Source organism: Wyeomyia smithii, chromosome 2 (genome assembly GCF_029784165.1).
Source record: "Wyeomyia smithii strain HCP4-BCI-WySm-NY-G18 chromosome 2, ASM2978416v1, whole genome shotgun sequence".
NCBI lineage: Eukaryota > Metazoa > Arthropoda > Insecta > Diptera > Culicidae > Wyeomyia > Wyeomyia smithii.
Genome location: NC_073695.1, coordinates 132,907,727 through 132,932,284, shown reverse-complemented (window position 1 = coordinate 132,932,284; position 24,558 = coordinate 132,907,727). Strand labels below are relative to the sequence as shown.

The 24,558-nt window shown below is 41.6% G+C and overlaps 1 protein-coding gene across 7 annotated transcripts in view; it reads left to right on the top strand.

Moving 5' to 3' along the window:
• The window catches only part of LOC129724163 (inactive dipeptidyl peptidase 10), a 1,205,782-nt gene that overhangs the window by 196,027 nt on the left and 985,197 nt on the right, over positions 1-24,558 (top strand). For all 7 annotated transcript variants that reach the window (XM_055678841.1, XM_055678835.1, XM_055678839.1 and 4 more), the window contains 2 exons: positions 12,266-12,369; positions 12,430-12,628. In XM_055678841.1, coding sequence (XP_055534816.1) covers positions 12,266-12,369; positions 12,430-12,628 — 303 coding nt within the window. The remainder of the gene's footprint in view (positions 1-12,265; positions 12,370-12,429; positions 12,629-24,558) is intronic.

The following is a 24,558-nucleotide window of genomic DNA, read 5'->3' as shown; positions in this document are numbered from 1 at the left end:
ACATTCCGTGTTGAGAGAAGATCATTCCCTGGTCGACCGTCAAGGCAAACAGTTCGGCTTCCCTTCGATCTGAGTTGGGCCCTACCAGTGGTAATCTAATTCAGATATCGTTGTTGGAATACAGCCCGAAATTGGACCTGAACGGCACTGGGGACCATTGGAAGCCGTTGGAAGGGACCATTGGAAACCTTGGAAGCCGTTCGGGTGCTGCCGATAGTGTAGGGAATTGGTGATCGCTATTCGTGTAGCCGTCGTCTACCCTCCAGTTCGTGATCAGTCCCGGGATGCAGAACGTCACATCAATAATCGATTCCGCACGGTTCCTGCTGTAGGTGCATTTCGTGCCAAAGTTAGCCAAGTCTAAGTTGAGCTTTGCCAAAGCTTCCAACAAAATCTGGCCCCTCTGGTTTGTATAGCGACTTCCCCACTCGACAGCCCAAGCGTTGATGTCACCCGCAACTACCAACGGTTCTAGGTACCATCTGTGCGAACGTTTCAGCTTAGCTTAGCTTAGCTTGACTAACTGCACATATCAATGGTTGCACTCCGTGATTGATCCGTAAAATTGCACAGTGAATCAACTGAGTGGGGTTGGGAGTGACCGACCATTCTCATTGCACAAGTTTTAGTGATTCAATACTTTGAAGGTTCAATAACGACGCCGGCCACGTCCTTGCAATCAGATGGGAAGAGGGAAGGGATGTTAGTGTGACCCTTGCTATTCGGAGACCGTGTTTACCTCTGAATCTCCACAAATGTCACAGGAAGGAGGTTTTTGTTAGTAGAAAAGGGCTCGTTGGATCAGGATTCACTTTGATAAGTGATGTGATCATACATGTAACTCCTACCTGTCTCTATTTAGCTATTTTCGGTTTATTCTATATTCAGCCGGCTGACTAGAGGAGCACACTTAGCTTATTTATATTTGATACCGGTTTAGACCAAGAGACAATGCTGCGCGCGAAGTTAGCTCATTACGAAGGCGAAAGAAATATCTTTAATATCATACATCGGGAATATTCAGGAGCAGCGCGCGCTTAAACCATCCACCACCCGAAGAATCCAAATTTTTAAATATTTGTTTATGTCCAATCCCATATACTCTCAAGAAAGCGAATGCACTTCGGAGGACGCGATTCTTTGATAGGTATACATAACGTAGTTATTAGATCAATCACGATATTTATCAACAGAACTCGATTTGCGACACGCTTATATAAAAGCAACGGGCAAATAATCTTTGGTTGAACGGTCTTACCAAGACTGAGCTTATCCCGCATCTCTGCTCTGTGACGGAGAGAATGGTTTGTGTAATTATGTTTCTGTTGCAAGTGATGGAATCGAATGATTATTCGCGCGAGGCTCGCGTATTACGAATACCAACGGTGTGTATCTTTCTTATCAACCCCGCGATCCTATGCGAATGACGGGTGCGAAAATCATTAACTATACGAAGCATCAACGTATTAAAATAAATGTATGTTACCAAACTCAAATACCTGCACGAAAACAAGCGCACTTCAGTAGAGGTATACATCGCGTATATATTATTGCGAATAATTTCAATAATTCGTCGAACGATGCTATATTTACTGAACGAAACCTACTCTGACTCGCAACGTGCTGGAATAGAACTAACGGGTGGGCAGTCTTCGAATAAATGATTCGGAAGTCACAACACACCGAAAATACCGGGCCGAAGACATGTTTACACCGGAGCATTATGAACGACATCTCTATTCCCTCTTACCCGCGCAGACGCGCAGGGACACGGAGTTTCGCGCTGATTATTTCTTACTTCTCGAATAATTAAGCTGAGATACCTACTAAGTATAAAAACTGGCAAAGTTCCATGCATTCATAGCTCAAAAATTTACAAAAATGCAAACATGCACATCGAACAAGACAGAGTTCTAAGTTGGTTTATAAAATGCTAAAACAATTGCAATCAAGAGTTAGTTACTATGCCGACCGACAAGATTTCAACGTGATTAAATATAATAATTAAAAAAATTTCAACATTTATTCAAAAGCTCGAAGAATCATAAAAAGTACATAAAACTAAGCAAAATGTTCGTAACCGTCTGGTCATAACACGAACGATAAATTTCTTAATTGTAATGCTTCCGATTCCATCAAAGCCAGCGTGTTTAATAATTGAAAAACATCCCACCTATTGGGGCAATTGTGGCAACTGTGGGAAAAACAAAACTCAATTCTTGAAAACTCGCTTGGGAGCAATAAAATTTATTTAAAAGCTAATGAAGTCATAAAAAAGTTAAAAGCATAATACTGCTCCGCATAGTAAGTCCGACTCATTTGAACCCCCATCAAAACTAAAATATTAGGCGGAAGTGGTAGTTAAATATGTATAGTTTCATAAAAATTAATGAATTCAGAAAATTTGTTCTGAAAAACTTCGGGAAAGCATCCTAACATATTGTCCTATATCGCAGTGAAATTATACATTAAATTAAATTATACATTAAATTACATTATATGTTAAATTAAATTTTTCTCGGTTTGCTCAAAATACAAACGGGACCGACCCGCCATGCGCGGTAAAACAGTTCAAAATATGTATCACAAACACTTAAATAGCAATTTAAAGTAAATGGTGTTATTCAATACAATTCTACAAAATGTCAAAAGTGTTATTTTGTGTTGCGTCCTGCAACTAAAACACGAATTGAAACAAAATTTCAACACATTATCAAAATACGCACTTGTCGATTACTGGAAACAAACGCGCAGCGCACAATTGAAAACGAAAAAAAGGAGACTCATCGCACCCGGCAACCCAGCTTGGTAGCTTGGCAATAAAAAATATTCTACATGCCTAAAAAAAACTTCGTACCCCGAACAGATCATTCACACATTCTCACATTCATACTCTTGCCAAAAGCCTATGCATTCTTAAAAACCTAAATTAATCCACCTAGCGGTCAGACCCAGCCTTTCTCATTCAAACTTTTATTTGTAAAAATAGATTTACATGAACGCTTCAATCCAATAAATGTATATTCACTCTTTCGGTTCTGAAATACTGATGTTGTAATCTATACATATAAAAATGTAGTCCGGTCTGTCTGTCTTCCAGAAGCACATGTTTCTGCATAAATTTCTGCACATCTCGCGAACTAATCAACTAAATGGAACCATATTTGGCAGGTGAATGTTTTTAGTGGTAACAAATATGTTCCATAATCGACCTTAGGCAACATTTTGCATTGTAAGATGGCAACTTCCGGTTTCTGGGAAACAGCCAAAAATGGCCGATTTCCACCCAATATAATAATATCCGGATAAAGAATGAGGAGGAGGAGCTAAAATCGACCACAGATACCATTTTGAATTCTAAGATGGCGACTTCCGGATTCGGAAAAACAGCGGCAAACGACCAAATATCACCCAATATAGGTATCTCCGGAATCGTAATGATGCACTGGAGCCACAAATCAACTACAGACACCATTATGAATTGTAGGATGGCAACTTGTGGTTTCTGGAAAACAGCCAAAAATGGCCGATTTCCGCCTAACATAAGTATCTCCGGATCTAGAATGATACACAGTAGCTGAAATCGATCACGGACCTCATTTTGGACCTCAGGTTGGCGACTTCCGGTTCCTGGGAAACAGCCGAAAATGATCGAAATACACCCAATATGGGTGTTTCTTTAACCAGAATGACACTCAGAGGCCAAAAATTATCTTAAATACCATTTTGAAATCCAAGATGACGATTTCTGGTTTGTGAAAAACAGCCTAAAACAACCAAATACCATCCAATATGAGTATCTCTGGAACCAGAATAATGCAATGAGCAAACAACTGACCTCAGGCCTCATTTTGAATTGCTAAATGGCAACTTATAGGAAACAGTCGAAAATGACCAAATAATACTCAATATGGATATTTCCGTAATCGAGAGGATGCATAGAAACCAAACATTGACCCTTGACACCATTTTGAATTTGAAGACGACCACTTTTAGTTTCTGGAAAACAACCAAAATAACTAAATACCTCCCAATATGAGTATTTTCGGTGTCAAATTGATGCCAGAAAATTTGCTGAAAATGACCAAATACCACCCAATATGAATATATTCAGAATTAAGGTGATGTAAAGAAGCCAAAAGTCGAGGATGTTGTCATTTCGATAAAACCAATTATTTCAAACGATTTGTTATTTGACTTTGATCATTTCCTATGGCCGATTCGTCGTGCATTTTCACACTTTAAACACATCGCAAGGAATCAATGAATTTGGAACGTTCAAATAGTACGATACCACATTTAATTTATGTTGAGGCCACATATATCGACAAAAGCAGGTATAGTTGTAACTAGTCTTTGAATTTCTGTGTTTTCCTGTTGAGCCACATATCAAATTGTTATGAAGTTTGTTATTTGTAAGTTCGAGAGATGACTCGTTCGTATGACACTAGTTATGTTCAAATAAGTCATGTAATCTTTGAGATAATGGACTTTCGTTGTTTTTTTCAACAATTTTACTAACGGTTGCTTGAGTTCGATTATAATGAAATGAAATGAGAACGTATAGGGCAGCCAAACTTTGAAACCACGTGTTCAATCATAATTCATTAGTTTACCCTTAACTAGCCCGCTCATCTGATAATAATATTGATCAAATCGGTTGTGTAGTTACTGAGATAATGAAGTTGCGTGATTTTCACATTTCGGTACATTACAGACGAAGTTACAGTTCGATTACAGTAAAATTAAATAGGGTGTTATGAGGCACCCAGACCTTTCATTTGACACTAATTTTGTGGAAATCGGGTCAGCCATCTCTGAGAAAAGTGAGTGAGTCCAAGTAGTCTTCGGAATATGTTCCTTTTCATAGATGGATTTCACATTTTTAATCATAACAGGCAAAGTAATAATCCGATTGCAAAACAAATCAATAGGGTCTTATGGGGCAACTAGGCCTTCCATTTGACACTGATTTTATGAAAATCGGTCCAGCCATCTCTGAGAAACATGAGTGAGATTAAACAGTCTTCACAACACGTTTCTTTTCATAACTTTTTAACCACAAGATCAATCTTCATAAAATTCAAAAGTTAAGGGTTTTCTGGATAACCCGTTCATTTGAAACCAATTTTGTTCAAATCGGTTGTGTAGTTTGCGAGATAATGATGTTGCATGATTTTTACATTTTGATACATAACCTCCAAACTAAAAATCCGATTACAATAAAGTTAAGGTCTTATGGGACAACAAGACCTTTCATTTTCAATTAATTTCATAAGAATCGGTCCAGCCATCTCTGAGAAAAGTGAGTGAGAATAAAAATCTGCACATACTCACACACATACATACAGAAAATGCTCAGCTCGTCGAGCTAAGTCGAGTGATATATGCCATTCGGCCCTTTGGAGCACTTTTATACTTTCGGTTTTGCAAGTGATTGCTATACCTTTCTAGGAGAAAGGCAAAAAAAATATGAGACACGAAACTTATACTCACCTGGTTCATTCTGTGATGGCGCTTTGGTAGCGATGGTACGCAAACCGAGCAGCACCAAGCGACACCATAGCACAACGCAATCCAACTGCCATCCTCTTCGCTCACATCACCACGCAATCTTTTGTACGTGCATAACACACCGCTAGCCAGTGCGATACACCTAGTTAGCACTAACACTTGCACAACTTTCCTGGCTTGGCAATTTTTGAGCGTGAATAAATTGGTCATTCCAACGCTAGAAACACTCGCATTTCCACTGATACTTCATTATTACCGCGAAACAAAAACATCACTGATAACTTTCCTTCACTTTTCAGCAAACTTGCTCGCATAAATCACTTAAAATTCAATAATTTAACGGAGAGGTTGTAGAGCACGTACCATCAATCAGTCGTGCTGCCAACTCTTCTTGACCATCTGTGCGAACGTTTCAGTAGACTTTCTTGGCGGAGCATAGCACCGCAGTAGAATACTCCATCCACTTTGGCTATCATGTACCCCTCGCTGGAGGTTGACACAATCTCCTGAACCGGGGACCTGCCTGTCGTGCATATGGCCGTCTTCCCAGACTTGTTCGATACCCAGTTACCGTTTCCGGTTGGGATGCGGTAGGGGTCCGAGACGATGGCCACTTCCGACAACGACTCAGCAGCTGCTTGGTGTAGCAACTGCTGCGCCGCATAGCAGTGGTTCAGGTTTAATTGTATCACCCCAAAGCTTGCGGTTTAGTAGCCGGCCATGTAGCCGGACACTTGGGGCCTCCCATGGCGTGCTTGGCGTCCCGTTTACCGGTGCATACCTAACACTTGGGAGGTGCGCCGCAGTCCCATGCCTAATGGCCTGCGCCACCGCAGTGGTGGCATAAATTGGACCTTTAGGGCCCTTTGCACGACCAGGATTTATGCCCCCGCTCTAAGCACCTGAAGTAAACGTCAGGATGTTGGAGGGTGCCCAGGGGGCAGACCGACCAACCCACCTTCAACATGGCCTTGTTACCCTCCGCTAGTGGAAGCTTTATGGTAGCAACCTGAGTCCCGGGCGGGTCCCTGCGGAGACGAACTGCCTCCGCGGTCACCCTCCTTCCACACTCCCGCTTAAAGGCTTGTGCTAAGTCGCACTTTTCGGTGATCTCATCCAGGTTTTAAAGCTGTAGAGTTACTTCTGGGGTGTGAGCTCGGATTTGAACCTCCTCGCCCAGCACTTCTTGGGCCGCCTTTTTATAGGCACAGCCCTTGCGTTTTGCTTCCTTACGGAGTTCAAGGATCATCTCGCCGGTACGGGACCGACGAATTGACCTGTGTGTGTGAGTTTGTGTGTGTTCTTTGTGTATGTATGTATGTATGTATGTATGTATGTATGTATGTATGTGTGTGTGTGTGTGTGTGTGTGTGTGTGTGTGTAAGTAGCGTGTGCGTGTGAGTAGTGTTTGTGTAAGTGTGAGTAGTGTGTGTGTGAGTAGTGTATATGTGAGTAGTGTGTGTGTGTGTGTGTGTGTGTGTGTGAATAGTGTGTGTGTGTGAGTAGTGTGTGTGTATGACGTGTATGTGTGTATGTGTGCATTACATGTATGTGCAAAAATGCATTTATCCGAGGTAAAAATATTTATGATAGAATACGTGTAAAGGCAACAAGTTATTTATTTTCCCTAGTACTTCAATTGGTATTTCTATGATAGTGACCATAATTTTATGCAAGTTATTTTCAGCACTGAGCTTGTTTTGCAATTATTTGTAACATGAGACTGACCGAAATTCATATTTTTCTAATAAATTTAGCAACAAAAAGCTTTTTCTGTCGATTTTTTGAGAGCAACGGGTATGTGAAGAAGTTTTTGAGGTTTAAGCAAAAAGTGATGAGAAATTACATGGGACTGTTATGCATTTATGGGCAGTTCATGTGGGTATTGGTATTCGTATTCTGTAGTTTATGACAGGTGTATGCGTTTTTTTTAAATGTTCATGGTTTATTGTGTATGGTATTCGTACGTTTGGTGTGTGTTTTATACTATAGCTATGGCAGAATTACACCCACCATATTCCCACGGCAAGCCTACGTTTGTGCACTCAAGCACATATCCTTTAACTTTTTTGTTCCAAAATAAATACAATAAAAGACGCTAAAAGAAACTTTTTTGTTGTGACACATTCAAGAAATATTGAAAATACGCAACTACCAATTGTTTTAACTCCATATGAAATGCAATTGCCTAAAAAATCGTATTATTCGAAATATAAGCCAGGAAAAGGAGGTTAAATTCTCATATTGTATATAAATCTTTTTACAATTACTCATACTAATTTAGAAATATAATATATAATTTTAAAAATTTGTGTTTACATATATATGTATACGTGTGTTAATATTTGTATGTGTATGTGAGTGCTTATTTATGTGTGGGTTTGTATTAAATCACAGAACGTAACATTTTAATTAAACTAGAGCCACTAAGTCATACAAATAACATACTTAAGTCAATGTGGAGAGTTAAGTCAGTGGTGAATTATCATAATTGTAACAAGACCAACAAGTATGTTTTGGTATAAAAAGATTGGGCATTTTTTTTATAATAACGGCTGGACCGGGGAACCGTGTCTGGTTTGACGTTTTCCTTTCCTGGTATATATTCTACCGTAAAATCGTACTCCTCCAAATCAAGCCTTATTCTAGTTAATTTGGAAGTTGGATTTTTCATTTCGAACAGATAGACTGCACTCATCGGACGTAGATGTCGCAGATGTACCCAACACTTATCCCGCTGTGGTGCTGATTATACTGTGGATATGCTTCCACTGTTTATTCAGGTTGCCTCCAACTTGATTCTCTCGCTCATCAACCTACCGCAGATACCCTGTAGCCATTTCTCCAGTTTATAGCTGCTGGATATTCAACTGTATCCTCCTTGTCGTCCTGGATTTCAACACGTTGGACAGCCGAGCGCGAATCTTGGAGGCCACAAGGTAATGATCCGAGTCAACGTTTGGTCCTCTAAACGACTTCACGTCTGTAACGTCTGAGAAGTCCCTAGTAACAATCTTGGTTTTATCAAAGTTTTATAGCGCTCTATACAGCCAAAACAGCGCTATAAAACTTTGATAAAACCAGTTTTTTTACTTGGGGTGTCCACCATCAATCAGAACACAGTCAATCTTAGAGCAAGCTTCACCATTTGGGTGCCTTCAGGTGTGTTTACGTATATTCCGGCGTGCAAAATCAGTGCTACAGATAGCCATCTCTGTGGCTGCAGCGAAATTGACAAACCTCAAGACGTTGTCGTTCGTAGTGGAGTGGAGGCTTTCTCTACCAATCACGGAGCAGAAGAAGTTCTCCTGCCCGACCTGCGCATTTGCTTCCCGGATGACTATGTCATGTCCTAGGCACTCATTATACGTCTTTTCCAGGAGCTCATAGAACTCCTCCTTTTTTCATCGGGTTTCTCGTTGGTCTGTGCTTACACATTTATCAGGCTATAGTTGGAACATTTACCCTTAATTCTCAACACGCATATACGGTCCCTATCTAATGACACACTTCATCTGTTTTCCTATGCACACGAAACCGATTCCCCTTTCTGCTTTTACGTCGCCACTGTAGTAGATGTGGTACTTACATGAAAGGCCCGCAATAGAATATACTGCCCGGAATTCGCGTTCTTCCGTTTTCGGTCACCTCGCCTCCTGTAAGGTAGCAACCTTCACATTCACCTTCTGCAGCTTTCTAGCCAGGATACCTGTCGGTTCGAGTAGAGGCTTTACATCCCAATTACCGAGTTTCCAATAATCGTTGTCCTTTTTCGTTCGCCTAGGTCCATGCCGATTATTCCGTTCCGTATTTATATCTGGATTGTTCATAGTATTTTACCTTCGGTATGCTGCCTTACTAGGGCTATAGCTTTATAGCGGTATGCTTCCTTACTAGGGCTATAGGATATAGCTGGCGAAGCACCGCGTTTCGTAATTCAGAGGACCGATGTAGAAAATGCAACTCAGTAGAAGAGACGATCGAACATGTTGTCGCTGGCTGTCAAGCATTGGCAGAGACGGAGTATCTCGGTCGTCATAACGACGTCGCTAAGATTGTGCACCAACAACTCGCACCGAACCACAACTTAGTGAGTCAGTACGTGCCCTACTGAAAGTATCTGCCAGACTTTTGGAAAATAGTTGAATAAAGCTGTATTGGGTTTGCGCCATGGGCGCAACTAGGGAAAATTTCTAGGGGGGGGGGGCTAGTTTTCATACATTTCATTTAAAAAAATAGAAAAAAGAGTAGCGCCTATTTAAAAACCCATAAAATAGTGTCGTAACAGAAGACAAAATCACTTCAATCGGGAATAAATCTCCGAAGATGTTTTGAATATCTTGACCACCTCTTTAAGCTGACACTGATTCGAAATTGAGGAGAACTAGGTTTGGTAAACGGCTGGACAGTGCGTATCAGCAGTACACCCGTGCTAGTCGGCATATAACAGATCCCAGTGAGGTCCAAGGCATAATGCCATATTCCTAACTCCACGTGGAACCGACTGGAATACGAGCAACCAAGAGAAGATTGGGAAACCGGTGGGAACTCGGTCGTATGCTGACAGGGACGCGGTAGTTGTTCTCCTGTTTTCCATGATACGGGCGGCTTCAACAGCGACTGATATGAAGTGGACGGTGAACTATGAAATGCGGTGTCTCGCCTCTATACCCAAGCCGGCGGTCCCGTCGCGAGACTAGGTATCGCAGCCTGGTAAGCAGCATGCTAAAATAAACATGCTACGAACGATCAAGAATTGAAAACCGAAATTACCCGCAATGATGTAGTGACGAAATTAGGACAACAATTAGAAGCTTGTTACACGTAACAGTAGATCGTTCAACGCCCCGGATGCCGACCGGATTCTGCTGGATCAGCTAGAACTTCACCAGTTCGGCATCGTTGCACTCCAGGAGCTTTACCTGAAAGGAGAGAAGGTATGGCGAATTTGTAGCCGCAGGGCACAGTTTTACCAGAGCGGCGGCACAAACAATGAGCTGGGTACCGGCTTTATAGTGCAGAATGCAGATTCGTGCGATCAAGTGGCAGGCGTTCAGCGACACGTTGCGTTTGTTGAGAATGAAAGGCCGGTTCTACAACTACACCATCCTCCATGCCTACTGCCCTCACGAAGGACGTCCTGACATAGAAAAAGAAATGTTCTACGCACAGCTGGGGAAACTCTAAAATAGCTGCTTGCGTAGAGACATCAAGATCGTCATTGGGGACATGAACGCTCAGGTCGGTAGGGAAGTCATATATAAGTGAGTAGCCCGCACAGCCTGCACACCGTGACGAACGATAACGGCCAGGGATGCGTCAACTTCGCAGCTTCCCGCAGACTGGCAGTCCGAAGAACCTGCTTTCCCTAAGAAGACATCCACGAAACCACCTGGAGATCACCTGACCAACGTAAAACAAACCAAATTGACCATGTTCTCATCGACGGCTCTTTTTTCTCAGACATACAAACGTACACACCAATTGTGGTGGGGGTATTGGCATGACCACATCGATCGAGTCTAGTGCGACGAAGTAAAAAGTTGACGATGTACCTGATACGACCGGTAGTTCTCTACGGAATCGATACATCAACGCTTCTGGCCTCAACGCTCTTGGAATTTTCGAACAGATGGTGCTGCGGACTATCTATTGTGGAGTACAGACGGACAACGGATAATGGCGACAGTGCATGAACCATGCGCTGCACGCGCTGTTTGGAGAGAACCCCGTTGCACCCCTGGCGAAAGTCAATAGCTTGCGGTGGGCTGGTCGCGTCGTAAGGATGCCGGACGATGATCCTGTGAAATCACTTCTCTTCAGCTACCCTGTTCAGGACTAGGGAGCGCAGCGTGCACGATGGCTCGACCAAATCGAAAGAGACTTGCGGGTGATGAGACATCTGGGGAACTGGCGAAACACAGCCCAAAACCGAGCAGCATGGCAACAACTCCTTGATACAGCACGAGCCACCACGGCTCTCGTCTTATTGGTAAGGTATGTAAGAGAGCTAGGTTTGAGAATCGATCCTGGGCACAGTACTAGTTTTCAGCCAATGAATGATGACATCTCAATTTGTGTTGATTTTGATGCTCTGATAAGAAGAATGGAATGTATTTATATTGACTACAATTATTCTCTGGGAAATTCTAGGGGGGGGGGGCTCAAAACTTGCTAGGGGGGGTAGCCCCCCTATCCCCCCGTAGTTGCGCCCATGGGTTCGCCAATCGCCAATAGCCAATCACCCAGGTATTGTGAACACAACAAAAGTATGAAGTGGGTAACCCTCATCGAAATCGCTATACCGTTAAATCACAATGTACAGTCAACGTTCTCAGACAATATATCAAAGTATCGTAACCTAACTGGGGAGCAGTTGTGGCGCCTGGAGGATGTCCGTGTAACTCCGGTAATAATCTCGGCGACCGAAATCGTTTTCCTTACCCCAAGCCGGTCGCTTGATGAACTAGAGTTGGGAAAGGAGCTAACCAGCAGTTAGAAGGCAGTGGTTCTTGAGACCTGCAACATTGCGCGGTGTTTCCTGAACACCATAATTGACCGATGCAGATGACAAAGTCTAACGCTCTTTAGCATAAAGAAGCCCGAGGGTAGGTTAAATTTTCCAGCATCTTTGCTGCGAAAGCCAAAACTTTATAATAATACAAATAATAACAATAAGTTTTGAATCGATTCTATAATAATAGGTTGTTGATTAAGTGAAATGCACGTTTTTTGCATTGTTTTCTCGTAGGATCTATTCACACCAGATGGACACAACTGGAGAAGCATAATTTTCTCCTTGCTAGTGATCGGTTTTGTAATATCCGGAATCGTTACTGCAATCTATTTATTAGGGTCTGAGTATTACAAATATATGCTCTTTTTACAATTCAAATTCAAGCTTTCTAATTTTAGATATGTCGATGAGCTGTTATATTGGTCGGGGCGAAGAATGAACTTAGATGAGTTCCTACAGAAAGATGTAGTTCCACAAAGACTGCCTTCAATATGGATAAACAGTAATAAATTTGTCTTTCAATCTGATGAAGGAGGACTCGCTGTATTGGACACTGCCAAAAACTCTGTTTCGATCTTAGTAACCAATCACACTTTAGTAAGTATCATTGTTTGGGAGCAAAAATGATGTTTGTTTAATTGTTTACGTAACAAAGTTAATAAGCATAATTAACCGCCTACTGTTCACCCACCTTGTTTATATGAAGTCGCGTTGGATGGTTCGTTTTGATGCATATTTTATCTTGCCTACCTATTATTTGGAAGAAAAAAAAACAAATCCGGTTATTTTTCGTTTAGTTAAGCTTCATCTGAGTAAACATATTTTTAAAATGGAAATTTAGTACAATTTCCTCCACGAATCGCGCTGGTAAAAATCTCTGGCAATTTCGCTATTCGAGGGTGAATATCTCGCACTGTCATTTCGATTCGAAGAGTTTTATTTTCACTTGGTTCCTTTCGGCTACTGTCATCGAGTCACTTCTTTCTCTCTTTCCCGTCAGTTGTTCATCGGATCATTTTAAAAGAAATTGATGACTATTTCAATTGACGGAGAAAGTGGCGGAGACAGAGACTCTTTCTTTTCCTTCAGCGTCTCAATTAAAATTAGCACTGCATCGCGTCGTTTGATGATAGTTTTCTAATACCGCAACATGTAAATAGAATGGCAATGTTAAGCAATCAATACGTCTCGCAAGTTCTCAATTAAAATTAGCACTGCATCGCGTCGTTTGATGATAGTTTTCTAATACCGCAACATGTAAATAGAATGGCAATGTTATGCAATCAATACGTCTCGCAAGTTCCGGTCAATATTTCCTCCCTCTTTCCTATATGAGCCGTTGCGGAACAGAGTGGTCTATATGCCATCGAGCAAATTGCTCAGGAGAATAAATTTTCGATAAACCTCTGAATGAAATTCTGTTCAACGGATCCTTTCAAACAAAATGTTCTAATATAAAGGTTATGAAGTGGTTTAACATTGGGATACATAAAATTAACAGTTTCTTTGCGAAATCGATGATTTTATCTCACCAATGTACATAGACCACTCTGACTTCATATATATATATATATATACATATATATACATATATATATATATATATATATATATATATATATATATATATATATATATATATATATATATATATATATATATATATATATATATATATATATATATATATATATATATATATATATATATATATATATATATATATATATATATATATATATATATATATATATATATATTCACTGGAATCCCCGAATCGTTTCGGAACAGAGTGGTCTAACCTGGTAAATGATAAAAAAAATGACGGTAGCTCGCATAAAATGCATAGGCGTAGCCAAAGGGGGTGGCATTGCCCCCCCCAAATGTTGACATTGGTGCAGAATTTTGTTTTCAATAATTCTAATAGCACAAAACGGCATCTTTAGCCCATAGAAACATCTGTGTAAAGTAACAGCCAGATCAAAAATAATTGAAATGCTTGCGCTTCGTTGCGTGGAATTGCACAGGTTTTCAGTTGATCCACCAAGGATATTGCAGCGGCAAAAGTACCGGGCAAATCCGCCTGCATCAACTAGCTTGGATTATTGGAACCGAGCTGTGACAATTCCTTACCTTGATACTCTTGTAACCTCACTGGAAACACGGTTCGATGATGTTAGTGCACCTGCCTACGCGTTGTCCTTGCTGCATCCCGCTAACGTAATGCGCATGTCGTTGGAAGAGTTCAAGCGCAAATCCGAAAATGTCGTTTTTTTATGAAGTTGACCATTTTGTTGGAGAGGTGGAAGTTTTGTATTAACATTGCAGCAGTATGAGAGCAGATCGTAAGAACTTGGAAGAGTTGGATCTTATAGACCTGCTAGCTAAAGCCTGTTCTTTCTTCCCTGCGACTGAGAAGGCAGTTAAAATTGCACTTGCTCTACCATGGAAATATGCACGATTGAACGCTCGTTCGGCACATTACGTCGGGTGAAAACCTGGCTGGGGTCAACAATATTTGAACAGCGGTTGAGTGCTCTCTGCTTGCTGAGTGATCATCGGCAGATGGTCAACAACAATCGTGAAAAGACACATGAACCGCTTCCGGAACGTTTGATGTTTGATGCCCGAACATTTTATAGAGAATCTTGACTGTGTCTTCAATCTTCACGTCCTTGAGAAGCTTTGACAGGATGTAGATGAGATAGCGGCTGTGCGAATGGGTGTCCAGCTTTCGGAGAAGTAATCGTACCTTCGCCGTATCATTCAGTTGGCCTGCATCGTTCTCGAAGAGGTCCTGGTAGCGGTTAAACAACAACGTCCGAACGTAACTCCGTTTTCTTCGTCGAAGACAAACTCGATGATGTTCGAAGAGAGGGACTCCAAAATCTGCTCCGGGGTTTGATACTGACGCTGCTGCTGCTGGACCGCTATCCGCTGTAAAATTTGGGCCATCTTGTGAATCATATCTAGAATTCCCGTTGCGGCTGCTGATCAACTCTATCTTCTGCCATGTTCGTGGATTCTTAAGATCCTCGTCCCCAAAATAATATGACCAAAGGTTTAAATGAACTGAAGACTTTTTAGTAAAGAACATCTATTTATATTCGAGGTTGGACAAAGAATAATAAAATTTTCCACTCTGATGTCAAGGACAACTTTTCACTGGTTGACTTGATGTAACAATCACTAAAGACTAGTATTTATTTCTATTTTTCAAAACACACTAGAGTCGCTTTTTACGCGGGGGATACGTGCCGCGTAAAAAACGCGTAAATTCTGGAATCCGCGTAAAAAAACGCGCAAATTTTGAAATCCGCGTAAAAAAACCGCGTATATTCCGGAATCCACGTAATAAAGCCGCGTAAAAAGCGACCTTAGTGTACCATTTTTTTACTTCAAAAATTTTGAAGAGCTTGCCCTCCCTTTTTGAAATTCTGGCTACGCCCATGATAAAATGGCTAGTGTCACATGTTATATGGTACATATAGCATGTCACATGTAAGATGTCAATTAAAAATGACTTTGTCAGGCTCTGCTGACAAACAGACAGACAGACAGACAGACAGGCAGACCGACAGACAGAGAGACAGACAGACAGACAGACAGACAGACAGACAGACAGACAGACAGACAGACAGACAGACAGACAGACAGACAGACAGACAGACAGACAGACAGACAGACAGACAGACAGACAGACAGACAGAGAGACAGACAGACAGACAGACAGAGAGACAGAGAGACAGACAGAGAGACAGACAGACAGACAGGCAGGCAGGCAGACAGGCAGACAGGCAGACAGGCAGACAGGCAGACAGGCAGACAGGCAGACAGGCAGACAGGCAGACAGGCAGACAGGCAGACAGGCAGACAGGCAGACAGGCAGACAGGCAGACAGACAGACGACAGGCAGACAGGCAGACAGGCAGACAGGCAGACAGGCAGACAGACAGACGACAGACATACAGACAGACAGAGAGACAGACAGAGAGACAGAGAGACAGACAGACAGACAGACAGACAGACAGAGAGACAGACAGACAGACAGACAGACAGAGAGAGAGAGAGACAGACAGACAGACAGACAGACAGAGAGACAGACAGACAGACAGACAGACAGACAGACAGACAGACAGACAGACAGACAGACAGACAGAGAGACAGACAGACAGACAGACAGACAGACAGACAGACAGACAGACAGACAGACAGACAGACAGACAGACAGACAGACAGACAGACAGAGAGACAGACAGACAGACAGACAGACAGACAGACAGACAGACAGACAGACAGACAGACAGGCAGACAGGCAGATAGGCAGACAGGCAGACAGGCAGACAGGCAGACTGGCAGACAGGCAGACAGGCAGACAGGCAGACAGGCAGACAGGCAGACAGGTAGACAGGCAGACAGGCAGACAGGCAGACAGGCAGACAGACAGACGACAGACAGGCAAACAGGCAGACAGGCAGACAGGCAGACAGACAGACAGGCAGACAGGCAGACAGGCAGACAGGCAGACAGACAGACAGACAGACAGACAGACCGAACAGACTGCATTTTTATAGGTATAGATATGGCAAAAATATTGTTTTTTTTCGTTTTGGACAATGGTATTTCATGACAGCGCCCCAGAGTTATCGCTCGATGACTGTTATTCGATTGGAAATTTGAAATGATCGTTTTTTGCGATGATTGAGCTAGGTTTCAATGTTACGTCTGGTAGTCTGTAGTATAACTATGTATAAGCAAAGCCTTGGTGCTACATTCCGTATCGGAGCTCGACTTTTTGTTTAGGAGCCATTCACATACCACGTGGACAGATTTTAACGATTTTGACCCCCCCCCCTCCTAGTACAGCTGCCCATATAAATTCTAAAAAAATTGTATGGACCGTGGACATAAGCCAACCCTCCACCCCCCCAAAGCTGTCCACGTGGTATGTGGATGGCCTCTTATTATACACAGACTTCGCAGCCAACTGTTAAGTGTTCAGGACAATCGCGGAGCTAGCGCTACAGGCTGGATCGATTTTCAAGAAACTAATTGCAAATGAAAGGACTGGTTGCCCCATAAGACCCTATTGAATTTTATTGTAATCGGATTTTTAATTTGTAGGTTATGTAACGAAATGTAAAAATCACGAAACTTCATTATCTCAGAAACTGCTAAACCGGTTTGAACAAAATTGGTATCAAAATTGCCATGCTAGCTCATTGATCGAGACTGTGAATGGTAACTGTTTAGAGCAAGTATGTGTTAGCACCACAATAAGAGGAACGAAGCTGCTACTGTGCGGTGTAATATTCCGCCTGACAGAAGTCACAAAGTTGACGTCATCGAAAAGCATATCGCTTCTGTGGGTGAGCTGTACGATAAAAGAGTTGCTAACAGTATCGTACTGATCTGTGGCGATTTCAATCAACCGCGACTAGAATGGACTGTCGACTCTGCCGTTATTTCTGCTCATCTCCCTGCAGCTAGTGCTATATTGGTAGACGGGATGGATTTCCACAACTTATGCCAGACAAATCTCCAGCGGAACCATCTAGGGCGCATACTCGACTTAGTGTTTTGTCCATCTGATTGCCGAATATCGACTGAACGCAGCGTTGTGCCACTGCTTCCCGTCGATCAACACCATCCGCCCCTCACTATTACTTTGCCTGTCACTTGCAGTAGCGATGTAGCTCGTGCACGTGTTGAGGTAGGAAATAGATCGCTAAATTATCGTAGGATAGATTTTGCTGCGCTGTCTGACTATTTATTAAACTTCGTTTGGGAGAGTCTGCTAACCTGCACCGATATTGACGAATTGACTCACCGTTTTTGTGATGTAATTGTTTAGTGGTTACATTCTAATCTGCCTTGCGTGAAGCGTCCTAATTCACCTGCTTGGGGAACTCTTCGGTTACGTGAATTGTAACGGCTAAAGAATAGCTCTCAGCGCAAATATCGCCGATTTCAAACTGCGCTTACGAAGTCTGATTTCAAACGTCATAGTGATGAATATCGTCATTTGAATCGCACACTGTACCGGTCATATGTGCTACGGGTGCAGACCGACCTTCGAAGGAATCCGCGAAACTTTTGGAACTTCGTTAACACCAAAAGGAAATGTTCCTCCGTACCTGTGAATGTTCGTTTCGACAATGATGAATCGACATCGGAATCCGAGTCATGTAAGCTGTTTGCAAAGTTCTTCGCTTCCGTTTTTGCTGATGAAGCTGCCTCTGACTCCGAGGCTGAATCAGCGGCTTCTGGTGTTCCCCCCGGTTTAGTCGACCTAAGCACCTTTACGATTACGACCGATATGGTATTGGCTGCAGCAAAGTAATTGAAAAGGTCATATTCGGCAGGTCCTGATGGAATTCCTGCTGTTGTTTTTAGTCGTTGTGCTACCACTCTTGCTGTTCCGTTATGCCACATTTTTAACAAGTCTTTTACGCAAGGAAAGTTTCCTGCAGTTAGGAAGCAGTCGCTGATGTTTCCCGTTTTAAAATCCGGCGACCGGCAAAACGTTTGAAATTGTCGTTGCATCACTAGCCTTTCTGCTGGGTCTAAGCTATTCGAGATCATAGTAAGCGGTTATATGCTCTCCTGCACTAAGCATTATATTTCAACCACTCAGCATGGATTTATGCCGGGCCGCTCTGTCTGTACCCATTTGTTGGAGTTCACTTCGTCATGCATCTCACAGATAGAACAAAAAGCTCAAGTTGATGCGATATACACCGATCTCGAAGCGGATTTCGATCGTTTGGGACCACTGCGTGAAATCTCACGCCTGGGTGCCTCCCACCAGCTCGTTGCATGGTTGAGCTCGTATTTACGAGGAAGAGTTCTACGCGTAAAACTTGGTTCTAGTATTTCATCGCAATTTACTAACAAGTCAGGAGTTCCCCAAGGAAGTAATATGGGGCCCTTGCTATTTGCACTTTTTTTCAATGACGTGACACTGCTGCTGGGTGATGGCTGCAAGCTGGTGTATGCAGATGATTTGAAGTTGTTTCTGTAAGTTCGAACTATCGGAGACTGCCGTCGTCTACAAAATTTCTTGGATGTATTTACCAGCTGGTGTCGAAAAAACTGGCTTGTGGTTAGTATAACCAAATGCGAAGTTATAACCTTCCATCGTATTTTAAACCCGGTTATCTTCGACTATCGCATCGACGGATTGGAACTGAAGAGGGTTGATCATGTAAGGGATCTAGGTGTTCTTCTTGACACTAAACTTACATTCCACCTACATCACGCAACGATAATTTCGAAAGCTACACGCCAGCTTGGTTTCATATCTAAACTCGCCCGTGATTTTAATGATCCGCACTGCCTAAGAGCGCTTTACTGTTCATTAGTACGCCCACTAGTCGAGAACTGCAATCTGGTTTGGTCCCCTCACCAACTTACTTGGAACTTGCGGATTGAGCGTATCCAAAAACGCTTCGTCCGTATTGCATTACGTGAGCTCCCCTGTCGTGATCCTGCCAACTTACCTCCGTATCCAGATCGCTGCCGCTTGATCGGAATTGATACACTTGAGCACCGTCGCCGATTGCATCAAGCTGTGTTTATAGCCAAATTACTCCATGGAGAAATCGACTCGCCGAAGCTTTTGTCTCTCGTGAACTTTCGTGCATCACAACGCGCTCTGCGTTCAACTGGATTACTGCAGACCCCTTTTCATCGCACATCGTTCGGTTTTAATGAGCCCGTCACCGCCTGTGTAAGAGCTTTTGCTTGTGTTGAGCACTTGTTTGACTTCAACGAATCCGTGAATAAATTCGTGCAGAAGATTAAAAGAACTAACATTTTATGAACTTAACTCTAATATTGTAATATTTATTAAGACAATGGTCAGATAAATTGTAGAAATAAACAAAGAAAATAAAGAAAAGAACGGGCTTGTTTTTTAAACCATTTGTAGATTAATTTTATATCGATTGGACATGTGGTTCAAAAGTTGTGCAAAGAAACGAGTTTCAAGAACTGTTTAAACTCACTCATGTTTCTCAGAGATGGTTGGACCGATTTCCACAAACTTAGTGTCAAATGAAAGGTCTAGCTACCTCATAACACCTTATTGAATTTTACTCTAATCAGGCTGTAACTTCGTCGGTAATGTATAAAAATGTGAAAATCACGAAACTTCATTATCTTAGAAACTACACAACCGATTTTAAAATACTGATATCAGATTAACGGACTAGAATTAAATGATGAATTATTATGATTGAATACGTGGTTTGAAAGTTGTGAAAAGAAAGTCATATTTGAAATAGAAAAAAATGCTACTATAAATAATCGAATATAGAATGATATTTTATCGAATGATATACACTACCCGTCATTAGTTTGGAATCGCTTTACTGAGTATTGCAACACCCAGTTTGAATATTGCAACACCCCGAAAAAATTAGCATCACTCAAAATGGGCAGATTTATGTGACTCTATCTTTCGATTCAGGAAACCTTGATAGTTGTGGTCTTTAGCAAAGTTACTCGGGAGGTCAAGGGCTTGTAACTGGCACCCAGTATAGTGCAGAATTCAGCCGCAACGTCGCACTGAACACACTGTTTGGGTTATTTGTAGATTTGAATATATGACCAACTGAAGTTACCGATTTTCACATTTTGTAATAAAATTCTGCACAACTTTGCAGAAGAAACTATTCGTCTAGCAAGTCACGTTCAAAAGTTAGGTGTGGCGCCCTCTATGTGGTGAAAATTGTAGCGAGTTGCATTGAAGCATATAAAGGACAACAGTAAAAGAGACAATTTTCTTGAAGATACTGATAACATTGGACTCCAAAATTTCCTGTTTCCGTCCGTTTCTATATTTAGCCCCATTGTGGTGTCTGTTCGTTGGGCATGGAAACGGAAACGTAGTGTACGCGCCGGCCTTTGTGCTATAAAGAGCGCACAAATGCATGTAAAAATCGGTAATTTCAGTTGGCCATATATTCAAAACTACAAATAACCAACTGTAGTTTTGTGTTTTTCTGTTAGTCAGAACTCAAATAAAAAAAGCCTTTAAAAACACTTTTCTCCAGTCTTTATTGATGAATACTGTATATAATAACCAATATATCACTTCAGATTGTTCATCTTGATTTACCACGTCACTCTCAATTTTATACAGTCATGTTTTAGGCCTTAGAGTTGAACATATGGATGAAAAACTGCTTTTAAAAAGCCTTTTTAGAAAACGTCTTGTAGCTCCGAAATCTCAATTTCTAGAGGTTTGAGGTATTCAGCAAAAAGTTTTGTAATAAAATTCTACACAACTTTGCAGAAGAAACTATTCGTCTAGCAAGTCACGTTTAAGAGTTAGGTATGGCGCCCTCTATACGGCGAAATTTGTAACTGATTCCATTAAAGCATATGAAGGACAGCAGTAAACGAAGCAACTTTCTAGAATATATGGATAAGATAGGACTTGACAAAATAGTTTTGCCGTCCGTTTCTCGATTTGGACACACTGTGCGCCGCTCTAGTGTGCATGTAGTTTCGAGTGTTCTGAACGTTATTTTGCTCAATAATCCCGTCATTTAGAGAGTTGCGATTTTCAGCAAAGTTACTCAGGCGGTCAAGGGCTTGTAATTGCCGAACAGTATAGTGCGGAATCCAGTCGCAACGCAGCTCTAGTGTGCATTTAGTTTTGAGCGTTTCGAATTCAGTTTAGCTCAATAATCCCAGCATTTAGAGAGTTGCGATTTTCAGCAAAGTTACTCAAAAGATCAAGAGTTTCTGGTTGGCTAACAGTTTAGTTCGGAATTTTTCTTCAATGTGCTGCTAGTGTGCATAAAGTTTTTAGTGTTTTCAACTTACTCTATCTTAAACTCTGTTTAGATAGTTGCAATATTCAGTAAGTAACTTTTTATTTACGCGATTCTATAAGCACTGAGATTGTTTACACATGACGAAATTTAACCAATTTGAGTGTTGACAGTTTGTTCACTTCGCACAATACGTAAGCTTGTGTGTGTTTATTATAAAGAAATGCTTCCATTTGAGGAGGTTACAACATGTAGCATGCGACTGTGTTGGTATGTTGACAGTTTGATCATTAACATTCACAAGAAGAATCGATAGAATAGTTTGGAACACACATGCGGTTTTATACTGTATTTCGACATGCTTGACCAGAACTGGTAGCACAAACCGAACACCGCAACTTTGTGGGTAGTAATGATCACGCGATAAGTTGAAGTCTAAATACGAAAAACTGCATGCACCCTACGCCGCATAGCGGGGTAATTTAGTATTAAATTGTCTACTATGTAGAAGCTTTAAGCCTCCTTAACAAGTTTGCTGAACACTGCATCTTTCTAGCAGCTCGGAATCGTGAGATTAGTTAAGTTCAAAATACGACACATTGTGTACCCACTAGTGCCACATAGCGGTAAAATTTCACCCTGAATTGGCTACCATACAGTAGCCTTTGACCTTCTGAACAAGATTGCTGAAAACCGCAACTTTCTAGGTTGTCAAAACACAATATATCCGCCTATTCCAGGTGATGCTAAACTTTTCGAGAGGTGTTGCAATACTCAGTAAAGCGATTCCAAACTTATGACGGGTAGTGTATAGGTAATCAAGTCTAGATATAATTTTATTGAGTCTGTATATAATAAAGTCCAACCTCAATATGAGCACAGTGACGTTTCGATTAAATTACGATCAAAAAAAAATTCCGCGTCATGTCGTTTTTTTTTAGTTTAAAATAGTTTATTTGACACGGCACGATACAATTTATGTTTAACTGAGCCAAGTACATTTTTTTAAAATTCTAAATTAGCAGGGAAAAGAGGGAGGCACATTTTTTATATCTCGCTGCCGACTACGAGCTAGTGGGGATTCAAGGTGAGAGGAGGGGAGTTACAATTTTGATTTAAACTATATTGAGTTATACGATTTATTTATTTGTACATGGCTAAGCAGTGATGTTCCAGTTGAGCAGTTTTGGTCTGAGGTGTCTGCGTGAACATGAAGATGCCGAGTCTTCGATTTAGTGTCTCCAGCATGGTGTATCATTTTCATTCAGTTTAAAACGGGAATTGTAATCTAACAAATAGATAAGAAAAATCAAATTTTAATTCCAGCATTTTTTATAAACCCGTATAGCTGTGTCATGTACTGGAGATCACCGCTTCCCAGAATGTCTCTAACGGGTACGTTCGGTTGTTTTCCTCGGGCCCGAAGGGAATCTATAAGCTCAGACCTAACACCACAGTATTCGGTACACGACCAAACAACATGCTCGATGTCATGGTAGCCATCGCCACAAACGCAGTGATTACTGTCTACAAGCCCTATACGAAAGAGATGCGTGTTTAACGTGTAGTGATTGAACATAAGTCTGGACATCACGCGAATGAAGTCCCGACTTACATCCAACCCCTTGAACCATGCTTTCGTCGATACCTTAGGAAAAATGGAATGTAGCCACCGTCCCAGTTCATCTGAGTTCCATGATAATTGCCAACTGTTGAGTGTTCTCTGACGCAAAATGCTATAAAATTCATCATAAGCAATTGGTCTTTCATAAATATCGCCATCAATAGCACCCACCTTAGCTAAAGAGTCAGCCTTTTCATTACCCGGAATCGAGCAATGAGAAGGGACCCACGCTAAGGTAACCCGGTAATTTTTATCTGTTAAAGCACTTAAAAACCGCCGTATTTTCCCCAGGAAATACGGGGTGTGCTTCACAGGCTTCATCGATCGCAGAGCCTCAATGGCACTGAGACTATCTGTGAAGATGAAGTAGTGGTATATGGGCAGGGTTTCGATGATCCCAAGAGAGTACTGAATAGCAGCAAGTTCTGCGACGTACACGGAAGCAGGAGCATCGAGTTTGTAAGAGGCGGTAAAATTTTCATGATAAACACCGAAGCCAGTGGACTCATCTAGATTAGATCCGTCAGTGTAAAACCTTTTATTATAACTAACATGTTTAAACTTATTGGAAAAAATCTTAGGGATCTCTTGTGGTCGCAATTGATCCGGGATACCAATAAAGTCTGTTTTCATGGTGGTGTCGAAGAATATAGCATTGTCAGAAGTACCTAAAAGTGCGACCTTGGAGGAAACGTATGAAGAAGGGTTAATATCTTGAGCCATATAGTCAAAATATAAAGTCATAAATCTGGATTGAGATTGAAGGTCGACCAACCTCTCGAAATTTTCAATTACTAATGGGTTCATAACTGTGCATCGGATTAGCAACCGGTAAGAGAGATTCCAAAAGCGATGTTTCAACGGGAGAATACCTGCTAGCACTTCAAGACTCATCGTATGGGTCGACTGCATGCAGCCTAAGGCAATACGCAAACAACGATATTGTATTCGCTCCAGCTTGATCAAATGTGTGTTTGCTGCGGAGCGGAAGCAGAAACACCCGTACTTAATTACAGACAATATCGTTGTTTGGTAAAGCCTTAGAAGGTCTCCTGGGTGGGCACCCCACCAGGTTCCGGTAATCGTACGAAGAAATTAATCCTCTGTTGGCATTTTCG